At 39.0% G+C, this 18003-nt stretch overlaps 1 protein-coding gene and 2 long non-coding RNA genes across 5 annotated transcripts in view; 1 reads left to right on the plus strand and 2 right to left on the minus strand.

The window, feature by feature from the left end:
• DACH2 (dachshund family transcription factor 2) overlaps positions 1-13124 on the plus strand; it is a 252170-nt gene extending 239046 nt beyond the window's left edge. For 2 of the 3 annotated variants that reach the window (XM_065077858.1, XM_005512245.4), the window contains 3 exons: positions 288-431; positions 3455-3520; positions 12240-13124. In XM_065077858.1, the coding sequence (XP_064933930.1) occupies positions 288-431; positions 3455-3520; positions 12240-12277 (248 nt within the window). In that variant the 3' untranslated portion in view covers positions 12278-13124. The remainder of the gene's footprint in view (positions 1-287; positions 432-3454; positions 3521-12239) is intronic. The other variant, XM_065077857.1, reaches the window with a different exon arrangement.
• LOC135580715 (uncharacterized) lies at positions 8628-12244 on the minus strand. Its single transcript, XR_010475683.1, has 2 exons — positions 10212-12244; positions 8628-8930 (listed from the first exon to the last, which is right to left on the minus strand). It is a non-coding gene; the product is annotated as an uncharacterized LOC135580715 (long non-coding RNA).
• A 2730-nt stretch (positions 13125-15854) lies between the features above and the next one.
• LOC110366063 (uncharacterized) overlaps positions 15855-18003 on the minus strand; it is a 59904-nt gene continuing 57755 nt past the window's right edge. Inside the window, exon 4 of the long non-coding RNA XR_010475684.1 lies at positions 15855-16441. This is a non-coding gene — a long non-coding RNA (uncharacterized LOC110366063). The remainder of the gene's footprint in view (positions 16442-18003) is intronic.

The raw sequence follows: 18003 nt of genomic DNA on the forward strand, positions 1-18003 counted from the left end.
TTGAGACTCTTATGTTCTGGTCAGGAGGTGTAAATCCGTGGGATAGTTCCAGAGTGAGAATAAAATTCAAGATCTTTACCAAGATCTAAAGCCCTTTCAGACTGTTCCTTGTTTCAATACAGGATATGGCTTGGGATTTTTGTTTTGGTTTTATGTCAGGTTCATGTCAGATTTTTTTTGGGTTTTTGTGAGCTAGAACTAGGCCCTTGAACATAAATTCATTCATTGTCTCAATTATACATTAATTGTGCTTTAACAGCCAATCTTACAATATCTTTACATTTCAGCAACAATTCAGAAACGGTTGAAGAAAGAAAAAAAGGCAAAGAGAAAATTGCAGGAAGCTTTGGAATTCGAATCAAAACGAAGAGAACAAGTGGAACAGGCGCTTAAACAGGCCACATCAGGTGACGGTCTCAGGATGTTAAATGGTAATGTCTTAGTTGGCCTTTCACAGTTAACTTAAAATGATGTTTAACTGAGTGACAAAAAAGATGATGCACAAAGCAAATTCCAGAATTAAAAAAAAACCCAATCCTTTCCTGAAATAATTAAAAATCTATTTCAGGCCATGTGCTCTGGGTCATGATTTAAAAAAATACATCTGCAACTAGAGAAACAGAGCAGTTTACACAGATATGTCAAGAAATGCTGAATATATTACCAGAGAAATCTGTTACAGTGCCAGCTAAGACAATGTGAAATTTGCTTCCTGTAAGGTTCTCTGAACTCTTCTCTCCCAGCAGATTCATTTTTAGAACTGCTGAGCTTCATTTTAAAAGCTCTTTGCCTGAAGTTTGCTCATCCTTAGGACCTATTAATTTTGTTGACTGTGTATCAGCTTTCAGAGCTGACGAGGTTTTGAATACTTCTTCCCAGCTATTCTTGTGAAACAAAAGTAAATCAATTAATCACCTATAACAGAGGGATTATGGTTTGAGTAGTGGGAGGATTTGCCTCTCCTGCTTAATGTGGTTCTGACCAAAGTTCAGAGCTTCAATTTGAATCTTTAAGACTGAACCTAGTTGAGTTTTAATAATTTCAGGTTCTGTAGCAAAGGTCTGATCTGTGTGTCCCTACCTTGGAGTTTCTGCAGAGGCTCATGACTCAGAGTTAGATTCGGACTGTGCTGCCTGTCTTTACATAAACTTTGTGCTGCCCACTTGGGCACTGCAAGCACCTGAGCTGTAATATCAGCAAACTGCAAAAACTGCCTCAACCACTGAGTAAAAATAATGAGTTTAGCTTGTCTTGAGTTCTCCGTGGCGAGGGCTACCCACACTTGTTTTTAAAGTTAGGGTGAGCCTTTCTATGTGAACTGCCATCCCAACACTCTGTAACGGCCAGTGAGCTGTGATTTATCTAAAGCTCCTAAAAGATATAAACTCTTTAAGTAGGGGAGAAACATTTTTCAGAGGCCTTCTCATCTGCTGGGTTTATAGTCCAGCATATCACTGTAACCGGGAGCTGGCTGGCACTTGTGATGTGCTGCTGGTGAAGGGCGGTGATTCAGGGGTGGATATACAGCTTGCAGTTGCACCATGATAAGGGACAACGACCCAAGGGAGAGTGGGAGCACAGAGCTGGCAGAAACCTTTCCCACTGGATCAGAAAAATGCCCAGAGCAGATCCCACAGCCATAGGCAGCACCTTATGATGAGCGTCAGAAAAAACCCTAAAATCCGGATGTTCTGTAATGTCATTCACCCAGATTCTGCCATTGCTGGCAAGCACCTGCCACTCGTGCGGCAGTTAGGAGCACTCAGCAGTTCTGGAAACCACAAATTAAAGGGTACCAACATGCCAGCAATGTGATTAACAGATCTTTACATCTGCTATTGTGGGCCTGCCTGCTAACGTTTTGATTTGCAGGCACACTCAGGTAGTCATATATATGTTAGTGCCTGCAAGAAGCTGATATTTACATGCTAATCTGATTTCACATGCAAATCAGGTAGCTCATTAGCATCTTAATCCACAATTTAATTGCAGGTACAATTTTATGACAACAAAATGTGAAGGGCTATTCTGAATATTTTTAATTTAACTCTGACGGTCTGTCTCATTTAACAGATGCTGTTATTAGTTACAGATGACTGTCATTTGACGTATATACAACTTATAATCTGAAAGGTTTGAAAAGAAAGAACCTTTCAAGATCAATAGATCATTGCCCTGAACTTTCCTTCAAAACAAGAATCTGAATGAGGAAACCCTATGGAGCAGCAGTCACTTGTCATTTTATAAGAAAAAATTGTATACATGAAAATATTTATTTGCTTATATGTATTTATAAGGCTGTATACACAAATATCACATATATTTCATTTACACATCTATTACTAAGATAGTACTGATATTACTCTTCTGTGTATGGACTATACTGTAATGGGTTGACCTGAGTCGACATAGAGTCCAGTCAGGCTGTGGGTGACCAGGAAAATGTCATCTTTGCGATAGGTGCTGATGCTACACCTAAACAGATCCAAGAAAGCAACAGCGCAGTTATTCTTTATTTGAGAAAGTCCGGAACAGGCTTCTAGACAGAAAAAGTCAAACCTCCGTAGGCAGCTCCCTTTCAGGTGTGGGGTTTTCCTTGTTGTAATTTTTAAGTGCTGTGTTATAAGGGAAGCAGATGTTTCCGCAGGATTCGAAGTGCCATGGATTCAAATCACATACCCTTCATGCTAATCCTTGTTGGCATAAGGTGGATAATGGCATCTGTTATCGGAGCACCCTGGGGTGTTGGAGCCCCCCGCACCCACCCCAAGGACTGTGCATACAGAGCTATTATCAGTATGAAATTAAGTAGTTCAAGAGTGCATAGCATTAGGAGACCCTTCCTCAACCTGGAAAAAAGAGCACAATCCATTTTGGAGAACTCTTCTCAGAACCGTGGAAATATGTCACGTAATATCACGTATGTCATTTTGTTGTGGGTGATGGCGCATGCTTGCAACATCCTGAGCTGAGTCTTTTAAATGCAGTTTGCACAGTCCTGATCTATAATGTGCACTCTTACAAACTGATGCACACACTCACAAGCATGTTGACTGACACTGGCTATATTCCTTAATTCTGTACTTTTCAGGTATGTGGCTGGGAGAGTCAATGTAGTTGTAGTTTGTTATCACAGTTTGATTTCGACTTCTATTTTTCATATGTCAGATGCCTTCATTCTCCAAGAGAATTGTACAGGCATATTAATGTCATGTGTTGGCTATTATCTGATTGTCAGACAAATGTGAACCATGTTAAAAATAATTCACTGTGAGACCAGTAATGTTTGCACATTTTGGAAACAATTTACTACTGAAAATTCTATGAAGACCAAATGTTTTATGCAAGACCATGTAACTTGGAGATCACCCTAGTTTACTATAAATATTTTTCTAAAAATGCGTGAGAGAAGGACAAATGGGAATACATTAATCTTTGGTGTCATGTCTTTCAGATGCTGGAATCCCAGATATGGAAATAGAACACAATGGAACCCAACATGACAGTGCAGCAATGCAAGGTGCAGTATGTACCGCATCCCATCACATGTGTGTTTTATCATGAGACATAAATTAAATACAGAATAGTTTTTGTCCCTGTTTCCTGCTTTAAGTTAAATATAAATTACACAACTTCATTTTGTTTTCCTGTTGAACACAGAAAATCTTTGAAAGATCAGTACTTTACAAGACCAGAACTTAAAATGGTTTAAATAGAGGTGTGGGAAACTCATATCTAGCTATCACATATATGTGCTGAGTTCAAAAGTACTTCTATAATTTATTTTTCTTTATTTCAGTATTCATCTCTTACCCTTACCTTTCTATCAAGATCACAGCTGTTTCCAAAAAACAGGTGAACTGTAGGTAGAAAAGGAAAGTCACATTCGTGTTACAGAAAATCCCATAGTGCTCCATGTTCCGCATGTTCAGTGCCTGTTTGCAAATACAGAACATTCCTGTCTTGTCTGAGCGCTTCCCAAAGAATAATCCCCGTGCTGTGGGCCTGTGAAGAGTGGGAGCTATGAAACAGCATTTCAGGGAGCTGAGACACAGGGATCTTCTTGTCAGTGCCATGGCCATTGGAAGCCTCTTTGAGACACACAAACTCCAGTCGCCTGGGATAAAATTTGGTCTGAGCAATTTGAACATGGAAATTCTCTCTCCAAAGTCCAGTTTTGTAGAAACTAGACTAGAAAATCAGCTTGCTTCTTCCTTCAGTCCTCTGCTATATACATGACACACCAGTCAGTTCTACACTGCCTGTCCCCGCGTCACGGCTTCGAGCACTTCCACCCTTTCTACTGAATCAGGGTATGGTTATGTGCAAAAAATAATGTGTGTGGAGGTAACTAGTCCCCTCTGTGTCGCCAGAAGAAGGGCTGCAGCGCATTTCTCAACTGTTACAGCCTTGACTTCTTGTACCTCTGGTGTGCATCTGTCATCCATCTGTCATCTATACAGGAAAGCTTTCAAATATTTTTACTGCTGTCTCCTGTTGTGATTTTAGGTTCGTATGCTACGTATTACAAAGAAGGCAAAACACGGCTTTATTTTGATGCACATACATACACATAATGCATGTGTACATATGTATGCATATGATTAGAGTTGTGCTCTAAATATTACAATTTGGAAATTGTTACTGCCAGAAATAGTCGAATTATTGGATAAGCACTTGGGACACATGCATTTAAATTGGACAAGCAGAATATTGCTAACATTTCTGATCTGTTTGTGTTACCTGCTGAGGTGAGTGCTCAATGCTCTTCCAAAAAGATCTGAGAGTCAAAGGTGCCTCTCGACAGAAGCCAGCAAAATAAAAGGAAGTTCAATTTTCAGTTGAAGGAAAAAAGTTACAGTTGGCTCAAATGTGCTTTCCCATCAAAAATTACTATAAATAACTATGGGGAACGTGATGCATAGCCACTTCCAACAATCGTTAACTTTCTTACTCTTCTTAGAGTCTATTGTAATAGAAGAAAACCTCGTGAATTTATTTCTTTCCTTTTTTTTTTTAATTCAGGTTGGTTTTTTGGGGGTTGTGGGGCTTTTTTGGTGTGTATTTTTGTTGTTGGTTTGTTTGGTTTTGTTTTGGTGTTTGATTTTTGTTGGTTGGTTGATTTGGTGGGTTTTGTTTGTTTTGGTTAGTTTTTAATCTGATCCCGAATACATCATTCGTTAGTTTTAAGAGGCTTTGGATCATGAAGGTTTTGCTCAGGTTAAAAGCTGAGAACTGGATATCCACTACCTCTGAGCTTGGTGACTTGTGCTCTCGGAGTTGTAAACCTCTCAGACCCTCCTCAATGGCCAAGCTCCTCTTGTTGTCCCCACAGTGATCAGTGACAGCATTCACAGCCTCCTCTGACAACTCTAGTGTGGCAATCCTGCTCATATGCAAACATGGGATGAGTTTAGCCAGTTCTTCCACTGAGCACTCACAGCTGATAAAAAGGATTCTGAAAAGCTCTGTAGAGCTTGTTTAGATTTCAAAGTATTTCTGTCCTGTAGCACCAGCTCTTTCATTTTTATTTATGCTGATACTGTAATATCTTTTTATTCTCTTTTCCTTTGATTACAGTTTTTGTACCTGACAGCTCCTATTGCACTGCCGCCTTGAACAATTTGAGCACACTCCCTCATTGCCCCTTCATTTCTTGCCTTTGTTTTTTGGGTTCTGGGAGGAGGAAGGGTCAGAACACACGTCCCTAATACAAAGCTGCTTCCAGGCTTCCAAAAATCTCCTCTATATTGCACAGAAAAAAGCCTTAGCATCAATGCAGACCTTTCTTTTTCTGTTGTCTCTGCTGGACAGAAATCTATCATTCACACAGTGCCTTTCCTTTGAAATTCAATTAGTTTCACTGCCAGTGTCTCCTTAAGACGGTTTAAAGGAAAATTACAAAAATGCTGCACAGCCACCTTTCACAGTGATTAAGTCATATCATATTTTATGCTCATTTCTTAAAATGATGTTATTAACACAAGCTGTTCATATACTGGGATTCTGATCTGCGTTATAAATCATTCCCATTTAGTTGACTCATTTTCTCTATGCTTTGTATATTAACTGAACAGAAGTTTGTGCAGACGAGACTTAAAACTTTTTTGAACTTTACAGTGTAATCCCTCCATCGTCCATGTACCAGCTCTTCCAGTCCCGTCCCATATAGCCTGAGCTGGGAGAAGTGTTTTAGCTGTCAAAACAGAGGTAGTGGTTGCTGTGGTCAGGAACCCCCTGCGTGGCCGAGCGGCCGGTGTGTGCGCACAGACGCCATCTGCTCTCGCACCCACCACTCACTTGTGGGCGAGCAAGATAGTGCATCAACCATTTTATCAGCCAATCTCCGTTTCACATAAAACAAACATACTGGGTGTCATTAAGTGCACCTTCAGATCAATGATTTTTGCAAATGACATTCAAGTACCATTCGAATAGTGCATTTTTGCTGATAAAAGCAAATTAAATTAGCACAACTACAAGTGTGCTGATAAAAACTAAAACTGAACAGCAGCACCATTAGCTAACAAAGTAATATTTTCTCTTTACTGCTTTCTGCCATTTAGTTATTATCCTATTGGAAATCTAATTATAATCCTTTTACTCCCTAGTCAAACTTCACAGTTTTTGCAAGCTTAGCACTGACAAGTGATTTCATTACATTTGATTGCCCGCGCCCAGATTGACTTAACTTCACTCCGAGACCTAAAAGCCCTCTCAGTTTCTCAGATTCCCTGTTTGCACATTACAGCAACAGCTCCTTTAATTAATTAGCATGAACAGCAGTAACATGAACTGCTGAACAGAAAATAACATCATTTTATGATCGCAGGGAGACTTCTCCTTTTGCATGTTTATACCTTAGTTAACTTTTGTATTACTATATTTCATTGTTAGGGGATATTGGAACAATCATCAAAGCAACCTTATCTTAAAATTTTATAAAATAGATTTTTTTACCATAATCTTTGATTATAACAATTTATGAAAAAGTAAAAGACTCTAAATTTCAAGAAAGAGGTGGCAGTGTAGGGGCAGACAGACTTTCCTGAGATGAAACCACCGTTCAAAGGAAACATGGTTCCCTGTACCTGCAACAGGAGGGTGGCCCAAGGCTGCTGCTTCTGTTTCTGAAATAACCTGGCAGAAATTTAGCATAAAAACTCTTAGTAACTGTAAATAACCTTTTATCTGTTTGCCACAGATGAAGGACTTTTGAAGTTTGGAACATATTTTGGTTTTTAATATTTAGAAAACTGGGCTATATTTTTTTCAACATTCTGGTATAACCAGTCAGTTGTCAGATCCAGCCTATGGTAAAAAGGATGCAAGTGGGACAGAGAAGAGGGGTAGTATTTTTAAGAGGTTTAACAACTCTCTTACTGTATGAAATTATACGTTCAAATGCTGCAATCTGCTGAAACCAGCCATACTACAGAATTTCAGAATACTCTACAACTGTAAGAGACAAGTTCAACATCTTAAAATTTGCAGTGGTTTTGTCTTGGTCTTACATTCACTGAAAAAAAACATGTCCAAGCACTTACAATTTTGTATAAGAAAAGACCAGAACCCCATGATTAGAAACTTTTGAGATTAAACTAAACAGAGGCCTGATATGTTCCTTGAGATCGAGTTCTTGGCTATCTGTCTTCTTCATCTGAGTTTTAGGCCTTGTTGCTCCTGTCCAAGCCGTGCTCCATCCCTCGTGTGGCTGCTGCTCTGGATGCTCTGAATTACTAAACCTCTGCTACTTACTTGGTGCTGTGTCATATTGCTGCATTGCTAGAGAAACTCTTCCAAAGTTCGAGTGCAATTACCAGACTGTCATATCCGTGCCACGCACTGCTGAAAGCCGTCTCATTAGCTGCTAACGAAGAAAAGAGCCCTTGTTAGTAACTGGCCATGAGATTACTGCGCTGGCTGCCTACATGACTCATCTGCTGGTGATGCAAATGCAGGACTTGAAAAGTAACGGTATCGCTGAGCTTGGTGTTATTTCTGCTTTTGGCACTCGGAAACTGTGTTTCTCTGAGTTTGTTTCTGTAAGCACACACACATATGAGAGCAGAAGCTGAGATTTTGTGATTTACTGGAAACAAAAGATGGGGAAAGGTTTTCCCAGCAGACTGTTGAGTCTGAAGCTCCATACCTTTCTATTCTTACAAAGAACTAAAACACTTATTCAATAATTCAGTGTCAGTAGGCTTGAATATTTCCTAAGCAGGAACCACTATGGTATCTCCCTGTCAGCTCAAACTGACAATGGCAAACCAGCATCTGCATGGTTTGTATTCAGTGAACATACTCTTGTCCTTGGCTATTTTTACACATTAGAAATCCTATTTTCTGTACAAGTTTATAGGTCTATTAGCATGGACCTGGAAATATTTGACATACCTGCAGAGGTGGAGAAGAGGCAATAGGAAAGAGCAAGAGAAGAACAGAGAGCCAAGCAAACTCCGTTAATACTGCTGCTCTCAGAAACAGCATTTACTGTCCATGTTCTTCTGTGAGTCTAGAGGAAACCATGCCCTGCTCACCATGGTATTTTTTTTCTCTTTCACTGGTCCATTTGGAAAATATTTACAGATAAATGGAAAGGAAAAGTTTTACTGGACAACTAATAAACAGGCAAAGAAGTAGTTTTATTCACTGTGGTCATTCAGTTGGATGACTAAACCCAAAACCCCAAGAACTGACTGCAGCCCAGGTCTTTTTTTCCATGGCAGTGAAGGATCCTTGTCTGTGGTTTTGTGATTGCTGTGGTGCAGGGGCCTGGCTGCAGCTTCCTTCCCGGCTGGTCAGCACCCCTGTTTGCAAAGGAGTTTAGTTCAGTTTTTAGTTGGTTTTGTTTTGTTTTTTTTCTTCAGGGATTTCATCCACAGTAGAAGGTAATGCAAGCTGTTCTCTGCTTTTTTTCTTTTTTCCTGCAAAATAAGACACTGATTCAAACAACTTTGCCCCAGCACTGTAAGGTCGATTTATTGTTTATGGCACTGTATTTTCCATGTGTTGCTGCATCCAAAGCTCAGCCTGGCTCTGATCTAACTGAGCTGCTGTTTCCGTAGCCAGGCCGGGTGCTGTAGGACTCGGACTCAACCCTCGCGCAGAGTCGTGCGGCAGCACCTGGGTCTGGCTGCTCGGCTCTACCTCACCTTGAGTTCAGCAACTCTTCCTTCATATAAATTGGCAAAGTGGGATTTTCCAGTTTATTAATTCATCTCTGCTGCCCATTCTCTCTGCACTATGTAGTGCTGGGGTTTATTTTTTAAATTGCATGAATAATTTACACGTACCAATAGAACAAATTTATCTTTGTTTTCTCATTATGTAGCAGATCCCAAATTTCCTTCCTTCTAATGACTTTCTCCTCCAGCTCACACTGTGCTGAAGTCGCCTGAGCAAACCCAAGCTGTAGCTGGATTTGCACACCAGCATTACTGAGGCACATTTCTTTATGTGAGTTGTGAGGGTACACGTGGAAAATTTGTTTTAAAGTAGTTTTATGGAAATACAGCTGAATTACTGACTTAAAGATATTACAAACAAAGCCTCACAAAAGATTCAGAAAATTCAGAGATGCTGAACAGGCTGAAAAAAAATGAATAAACATGCAGATGATACTTATTGCCTTTGGATTTGTCCTTTATACACACATTAAAACCTTGAAAGAAAAAGACAAATAATGATATTGTTGCTAAAAGAGTACAAGAGATTAATGTATCCCCTGGACTAACAATGCAGGGAAGACAGCACCATCCTGAGGGAAAATTACAATTATTAACATAGGCTCTGGCTCCCTGAGAAATGGTGAGATCTCCACTTGTGTTATCCATTGTGGAGGGAAAAAAAAAATCCTTTCTAAATGTCTTGCTTATTAAGCCAGTCATGCATTTCACTGTAGGTTGTAAAGCAGTATAACATGCACAGGGGGCTCATAAGCATATTTTAGTGTTAGGGAATATCATTTATACAGTTTTTATATTGTCAATATTACCTCTAGAGAATGAGATTAGGCTTTAAACTACTGTAAATCTACGCTTTTGCTCACCTTTGTATAATTTCATTTTTTAATAGAATGAAGCCCACATAAATGAATAGTTGATTAAGGGATAAACCTAATAAAAGAATACATTTATTGCACACAGATTTATTCAAATCTTTGCAATGGAATACAGTAAAATGCTATAAAATGGTATGTTACTTACCGTCAGCTGCACTGAGGAGATGCTGAATGTTCCTCAAAAAGATGAATTTGACAACATCATGTTGTCTCTCATGTGTAAGTCGTGGTACCGATGCTCCTAACGCTTTAATTCCTCACAGGTAGTTGCTGCATGATGGGGTCAATGCCATGGAGTTAAGTTTATTGCATAGCAACAAAAAAAGTATTTTAATTTCTGGAGAATAATTGAGAGCTATATAAAAAAGGAAATATTTAACTATGTTTACTGGTCAATAGTATCTCCTGGGTGGCTGCACTCTGCTTGAGCTTTTACATTTACTTTCTCTCCTGCAAGTATTCCATAGTCCTCCATTGAACTTTCCTTGAGAAACAAGGGGAATAGGAAGGAAAAATCCAAACATGACTCCAAGTTTACATAGTGTCCATCAGCCACTATCTAAGTATATGATTTTTTGAAGGCAGTGGTGCTGACATGCACATTCTGTCAGTGGCTCACCTTTTCCAGAAGTACAAAGTCAATATGGGCTAAATCACCTGCAGCCTGTGATAGGAAGATATCACGTACAACTTCCTAATAATCTGATGGAGAAATAGAAAAAGCGAACCACAGTGTTCAGTATTTCTGTTTCTACTGGCCCCCTCCTCAGGATTGAACATTTGGCCCACAAAGTTTAAGACAATAATTTTAATCAGCCAAAGGTCTGAAACTAATTTTAGTCACTTCTTTGGGGGTTCCCATGCCCCCAGATTTTCCTCCAGAGATGTTACGTCCCTGGCTCTTCTGATCTTTATTCTTGTTTGCATCCAAAATATGTATTAAATCAGCTCAGTTTGGAGAGTCTGAGCCTCCTTAAAACCATGAAAAATTCAATTACTAATTAGCTGTTTCCTGTTCCTAATGAAGTGAACATGTCGGATTTGGATTAAAATTCAGCTACTGCTCTTCTCTGTTTATGGTTCCAGATGTTTTTGTTTTATCTAGGAGGTTACTTTGACAGCTACTGCTAAATGATAAATCACTCATATTATAGCTGAAATGCATTTTGAAATTGAAATGTGGCAAACTTTGAGATTGCTCCAAGGATCAGCGTCAGTTAGCAGGTCAATACCTGTTCTTTCCTTATGAGTGTTTGGTATTGGCATATGTAAAACAGGAATGGGGGAGATGTCAACATTATACAAAATGCTTCTCAATATTATCATTTCGCTATCATCTCCAAGATCAGTACTTGCGTGTTTAGCTGGGTGAATTCATGATTCATTGTATAATGAATAAGAATATGGATTCTTGTTAGCTTTAGTTTCTGTGGGCATTTTAATATTTATTTATTCTCTGGCTTAAGCTTACCTAATGTGAAAAATCACAGTTGATAGGTACTATAACTAGGAATATTTTTATGAAGGAAATAAGTGGCTTACTACTTGTTTCCCTAAATAAAGAAAAATAATTTTAAAAGAAATGTGGTTGTTTCTAAAGGAAAGAATAGTTTTCCAAGAACATATATTGATTTACTTCTATTACTGTTTTTAATGCAATTTTGTTTTAACACACTGTTCTGGAAGGTTCTGTGCCTGTGATAACGGTGTGCTGTGGTGCCGTGTTCCCTGCCCTGTCTCACAGAGGCGTGCAATGCAACACGGGCTGCCTTCTGGAAAAAAAAAGAAGGAAAACAAAAGAAGGAAAACAGAATTTCCATTAAAAAGCAAATGCCATAAAGGAAGAAAATCCAAATCTGAGTATTTGCAGGCTCTGCTCACCCGGCTGAGCGCCCAGCCCCAAATGCTGGGTTGGAAAGCGCTTCATGCTCTGGGACCGGCTCGTTTCTGGGCCACGTTCACCTCTCGAGGGCTCTGCAGCGCTTTTTCCTCCGTAAGGCGAACTCCTGCGCTGGACAGTTTATAGCACTCATAGGGCTGGTAATTTGGCTTGAGAAACCAAAAAATAAATTAAAAATCCACAAACAAATAGGAAACCCACCTAAGTTTCAATTAATTATAAAAATGTGTAACTGTGTAAATGACCTATTTTCTTTTTTTTTTTTTCCTCCAGAAAACAGAACGTACATCAAACCTACTATTATGTACTGAAGGAAACACCTATTGTTGAAAAATGTATAATGATCACTATTTGAAGACTATATAGTTCATGAAATACGTCCCTTCCAACCTTTGATGCCTTCAGTACTGTGTGAAGAACAGGATTTGTAGCATGAAACTTGAAGGACAATTTCAAGCAATTTACTGTTGCTGCATCGAAAACTGCCGTATTGTCATTAAGAAATATTGAGACTTTTTACAAGCTTACCATACCAAACCAAGCCTGTTGCAACAGATCATTTTTAGGTCCCCGGAGATAGAAAGGAGTTTTAGTATTTTTAAGCACACACAGGAATTATTCCCCTTTTCCCCCCAAAAAATGAACTTTTTTTTTCCCTGTGGAGGTAGCTATTACTGTATAGCAATGGCACAATGATTTTAAGCCACAAAGGTCCTCACTGGCTGTACATCATACAAGTCCAGTTTATCACTGAAACTGTTCAACATGGAGCTGTTTCGATTGTGTTTATAAATTAAGCTTTGTTTACTGAAGCAGATACTCGATATATATTACGTTTTAAAAAGAAATGTGTGTACATTTTTTAAAAGAATGATGTAAAAATTGTCCTTTCATTAGATGACCAATTCAAAAGTGTGAGCTAAACCCTAACAGCTGACGTAATATGAGGATTATAATTGATGCTTTTTTTATGCTCAGTTCAGCTTGGCTTTTGGTCTTTTAAAATGAAAAACTGAATATGCAGTAGAGTGTTAGATAATGGAAACTTTTAAGTATGGTTTCTCTGTTGTACCATATTAAGTTAAAGTACACATTCTTTGTTAAAAATGTTCTTGCTAAAAATACAGTATTAAAATTTTTTTTGTTTGACTTTGGAAATCTTTTAAGATCTTTTTTTGACTGTGAATTCCCATAGTTATTGTACTAATGCAAAACAATATTTTGCACTATTAAAAATACTTGAAGAAATTACTTAATAAAGAGGGTGGGTTGGTGTTAAACATTTTCCTCATGATTGTATGTTCCAAATTCTGAACTTCACAATTGCAACATTCCGTTCCAAAATACATGACTGAAAGCTGGTTTGAGTCATGTAGAATTAAGTCATCACCTGCTCACTCTTTACTTTCATGCATGGGCCAAAGTCGCAATGTTTGTGTACTCACAAACTCCTGGTTCTTTACACATGCGTATGTTTACACGCACATACTCTGAATTAAATCACTGTCAAAAACAAACAAAACCTCCTTTAAATAGATCTATGGGGAATAGATTTTCTGTGATCCTTTATACTACTATCTATATGTTAAGTGTTCAAAATTTAATTTCTTTTTATCACTAGCTTTTCTTTCTGGTCAACAGACTTTTGCTAATTTCCAAAGTGTACCTTCCAACTATGCTATGGAGTACAGCAGAAAAGAATCATCTGATTTTTTGTTCCTGAAAGAAATCTTTTAGCGTAACCAGGTGTCAGGTCAAGAAAACATGTTGGCCTCTGTGCTACCCGTGGTCACATTAATTATCAGAATAGTCCTTCAATGTGCAAACATGGTTTATCCCATATAGTTTCTATGGCAAGCTTTCTAGTAACTGCATTAATCCCACTGCCATTGACCAAACAATCAAAAATTGAGTGGTACAAAGAAATTGTGAGTCCTGCACTCTAATAAAAGCTCACATGTGTAAAACACTGCAGCACCTGAGCTTAACTTCTACCATTGGCAATTTATTAACTTTACTTGCGATTCCATCGGGATGCTCTGAAGTGAGTGTTGGACCTTATTTCTAAATCTTATTTTTAAAAAGGACTTGAAACAGTCCTTGGGATTTCTGACTGATTGAACCAGCTCTGGTATCGCTTCTATGAACTGCAGCTTTTGAAGAGAGCTCTTTGAGGAGTTACTCAGCGTCGTGCATTTCAGAAAGACTTAAAAGTAACTAAATATTTTAGTCTTTGAAAGGATAGCAGTTTTCTTTAGGCTCCATAAAGGCAATGTTAGCGTGTTTTGTTTGGTGTTTTTTTTTCCTCAACAGCTGATTTACATTTCTTAGGGCTGCATTGATACTGACTGGGTTGATGAGTACATCATTGATTTCTAATTTGCCCTTCCCAGAATAATTTTAAATGTCAAAGTACTGGCAAATGAGATTTAGGAAACTGATAAACTTCAGAGAGTGAATCTGTTGTTAAATCCTTATTAGGCAGCTCCTGATAAATATTGACAAACCAAGACACTGAGGTTTTTATGTGTCAGCTCAACCTAACGAGCACACTTGTAACTCACACTTTCTGGTGGAGAAAGGTATTAAAGCCAGAAGGAGAGGAGCAGGACCCTGTACCTGTGTGCTCAGCACCTCCTGACGGCAGCAGAGGGACAGGGACAGCCCATTCAGACATGGCCAGGGGATGGGGATGGGGCTTGCAGGGGGGACACGGCTGAGGTTGGGGTGCAGTTTCCTACAAAGCGTCTCCCGGTTTGTAACCCACCTCTGAAATGGCACGATGCCAATAACACTGGTGTTCGCCGGACACAAGGTGATCTTGGCTAAATGCAGGCAAGTTAATGGACGGTGTATCTCAGCAGTTTTATGAATCTGGTGTAATGCGGACTGCTATCATAATAAACTCCAACAGAATCAATAGTGACCAATCTCAATTTAAAATCTGGATCTATACTTACATACAGCGAGAACACTCTCCTTCAGAAATGCATGGCTGTGCATTAAAAGCTGAAGGCTGGTTTAAGTAATTGCTGCCTACAAGTAAGCGGCCCATTAGTGTATTTATTTACAGAATATTTTTGGTAACATGACAAAACGTGGGCTAACCTGAATTGTTACGAATTTCCTTCCTGGCCTCAGCCCATCTCCACCGCTGCTCCCGTGGCTCTGTGTGTGCACATTTGGCCTAAACAGGGAACTCGGCCTCGCCAGCCCCCGCCGAGGATCTGTCACCTTTGGCAGCAACCCTGGTACAAAGAGTTCCCGCTGTCCCGCTGCTTCTTCCTTGCTGGGGTGAGGAGTGAGAGACAGGCAAAATTATTTACCAAGGGCTTTTTAAAGCCAGGTCATGTGCTGTTGTCATTTGTTATACTTATTACAAATGCTTAGGCACTTGTAAAAATCACTGTTCATAAACACTTTTACTTTAGTTCTGTCTGCAAATAAGGGTGTCTTTGATGATTTTAAGTTGGGATGTAAGGGAAGAAAAAAATACTTTATAAATGATGACTTTATAGATGAATTATGAGATACTACAGTTTTATATTTGTACATCAAAGAAATCAATTGAAATGAGCCGATTCAGTCCTAGCACAGCACAAATGCTACAGCTTTCTCCCTTTCCATTAGACCATCATCCATTTCTGCTTCTGTCGGCCAGCTGACATGGCACCTGAACATCCTTTGCGTGAATGTTGGAGTGTGGGAAGCCAAGCAGGGGGAAAAAGAATCTTTTTGGAGCTCATTTTTTAAAATAAAGAAGAGCAGCCATTATTCTGAGTTCCAGTTAGAAATACAGTAAGATTTTACTATATATTCATTATCTGTTGCATAATAAAAAATATGAAAGTAAATACAGCACCGTATATTAAAATGCCCTCATGATAACTGATCCTTAACAAATCGGATCTTTTATAATATTTAAAATTTTTAAAAAGAAAGACATTTGGCTTTGCATGTTTGAAAATGTATGCCCTGCTTTTTCAAAAATGCAATTGAAATTGTATTCACTGAGTAGCAGACCCCTTTCGGAATAGAACAGGCTTCTGATTTGGCTGTCTACACGAGGGGTTACCTGTGGGGAAAGGAGAAGTTTTCGCTGTCCGTAAAACGGAATTGCTCACCTCCGTGCGCGCTTCCCATGGGCAGTGGATCTGCCGGTAACTGCAGATCTTCCCTCTAAGAGCGATCCAGCTCGATGCCAGCTCAGCTGGGACAGCCGCTGTGTTTATAAGTCATTGTATTTAAAAACAGCCATCTCGGATGGGTTAGGCCATACGTACGCCTGTTGCTCCTGATAACACAGCAAGTGCTCCATACTCTGGAATAAACTTTGGGCAGTCAGAGGGATGGTGGAGATGCAACAGCCAGAGAAGTGGCAACTTCATACTGAAAACTGTCCCAGCTCTACTTCATCGTTGTGTGCTTCAGTCAGCCAACCGTGAGACAGACGTATTCATTTTTCACGAGAAATTCTGAAATAAGAAAATGCATAGAGACTTATTTTGAATTGTTGAGTGAAAACATGGTTTCATCATAATAAAATTTGCATCACGCTTCTTTCATAATAAACATTGCAATACATCTTATACTAAGGTTATTAAGAGTGCTTTCAAAGTATGAAGTCTTATGTACATCTCATGCATTGAGCAGTGGAGTGTCACAGCATCGCATGGACGTACAGACGGCACCGGGGAGCAGACGCCTTTTGGATTGTCCTGCTGGAGAGGCACAGAAGTGGTTTGGGTCATCGTACGTTGATCCTTCCTATGGAGGGCTGAGCACAAGCATGGAGTGAATGCCAGCAGAGTTCTCTTTTTTGGATCTGGGCTTTGTCTGCAGCTTTAACCTTATTACCAAAAGGCCACGTGCCTAAAATAAACTGGCCCCCATTTCCACCACAGTGGCCAAATTGCAAGGAAAAAAGGCATTGCCATTAAATGAAACAAGATGAATTAGCTAAAAAGAAGAGAAAGAATGGACAGGAATGAAAAATAAACTTTAATTTGCTCCAGCGCCAGTAGGATTTAGATTTAACTTTAATCATGTTTCATTCTGTATCAGGAAGAAATACCTGTTTCTTGTTTCCCCCGAGGATTCCTACCATTAGCTGAAAGTCTGTTTATTCCCAGGGCTGTGCTGCCATCAGTTGATGATGCTGGGGCACTTACAGAGATGTTTTGGCAGGAAAAATCCTTCATCATTCATAGCATTATTATGAAACATAATATTTTTCTTTCTAGACTAGTCCAAAGCAATTCCATATAAATTGTTGCATTCTCTCCCTTGGTATCAACTGAAGGGGAGGGGGCAGAGGGGAACCACATCCCAAAAAGTAAGAAAACAGACAAAAAACCGCTAGTAACTTAAATAACAAGTAATAAACTCCCTATTGGATCTTTTTTTAATAGTTCTATAAAACTGGTGAAGACAGAAACGGTACTCAGAGATTTTTGGTGTCAGATCAGTGCTCTGCATTTTATGGAGCCATTTACACCTGGGCAAAGTAAGTATTTGATAGCATTTGACAGCTGATTTATTAGCATTTGACACCTATATTACACATGTTGAAATGACTCTACAATGTGCAAAGCAGTGGAAAAACCACTGATTCCTTTCATTGCTTTTTCCTGGTAGTTTAATACTGAGATTCCATTCCAAAGGAAAAAATGAATTCCTTACACCCAGATTGTAATTCTTTATTTCCTCTAATATTTATTATGTTCAGCTCATACTAACTTGGAAAAAAATAAAAGGAAAAAGAGAAAAGCAGTTGTGTTTAATTCACAGATCTGATTCACAGACGCTGGCTCTGAAAGCAAATCAAAACCAGGCCACACTCGTAATACTGCAAGGGGTCACAGAAAAATGAGAAGTCTGCTGTTGTGATGAGAAATGCTGCAGGACTAAGACTCTTGATTTATAACAGAGCTGGTAAGTAAATTGCATATTTTTGATAGTGAAGAGTTTCTCAAATAAACAGAAATTTTCACCAAATGAAAGTTGTGTTTTCACTGAAATGAAGTTGGGCTTCTTC

Source organism: Columba livia, chromosome 12 (assembly GCF_036013475.1).
Source record: "Columba livia isolate bColLiv1 breed racing homer chromosome 12, bColLiv1.pat.W.v2, whole genome shotgun sequence".
Lineage (NCBI taxonomy): Eukaryota > Metazoa > Chordata > Aves > Columbiformes > Columbidae > Columba > Columba livia.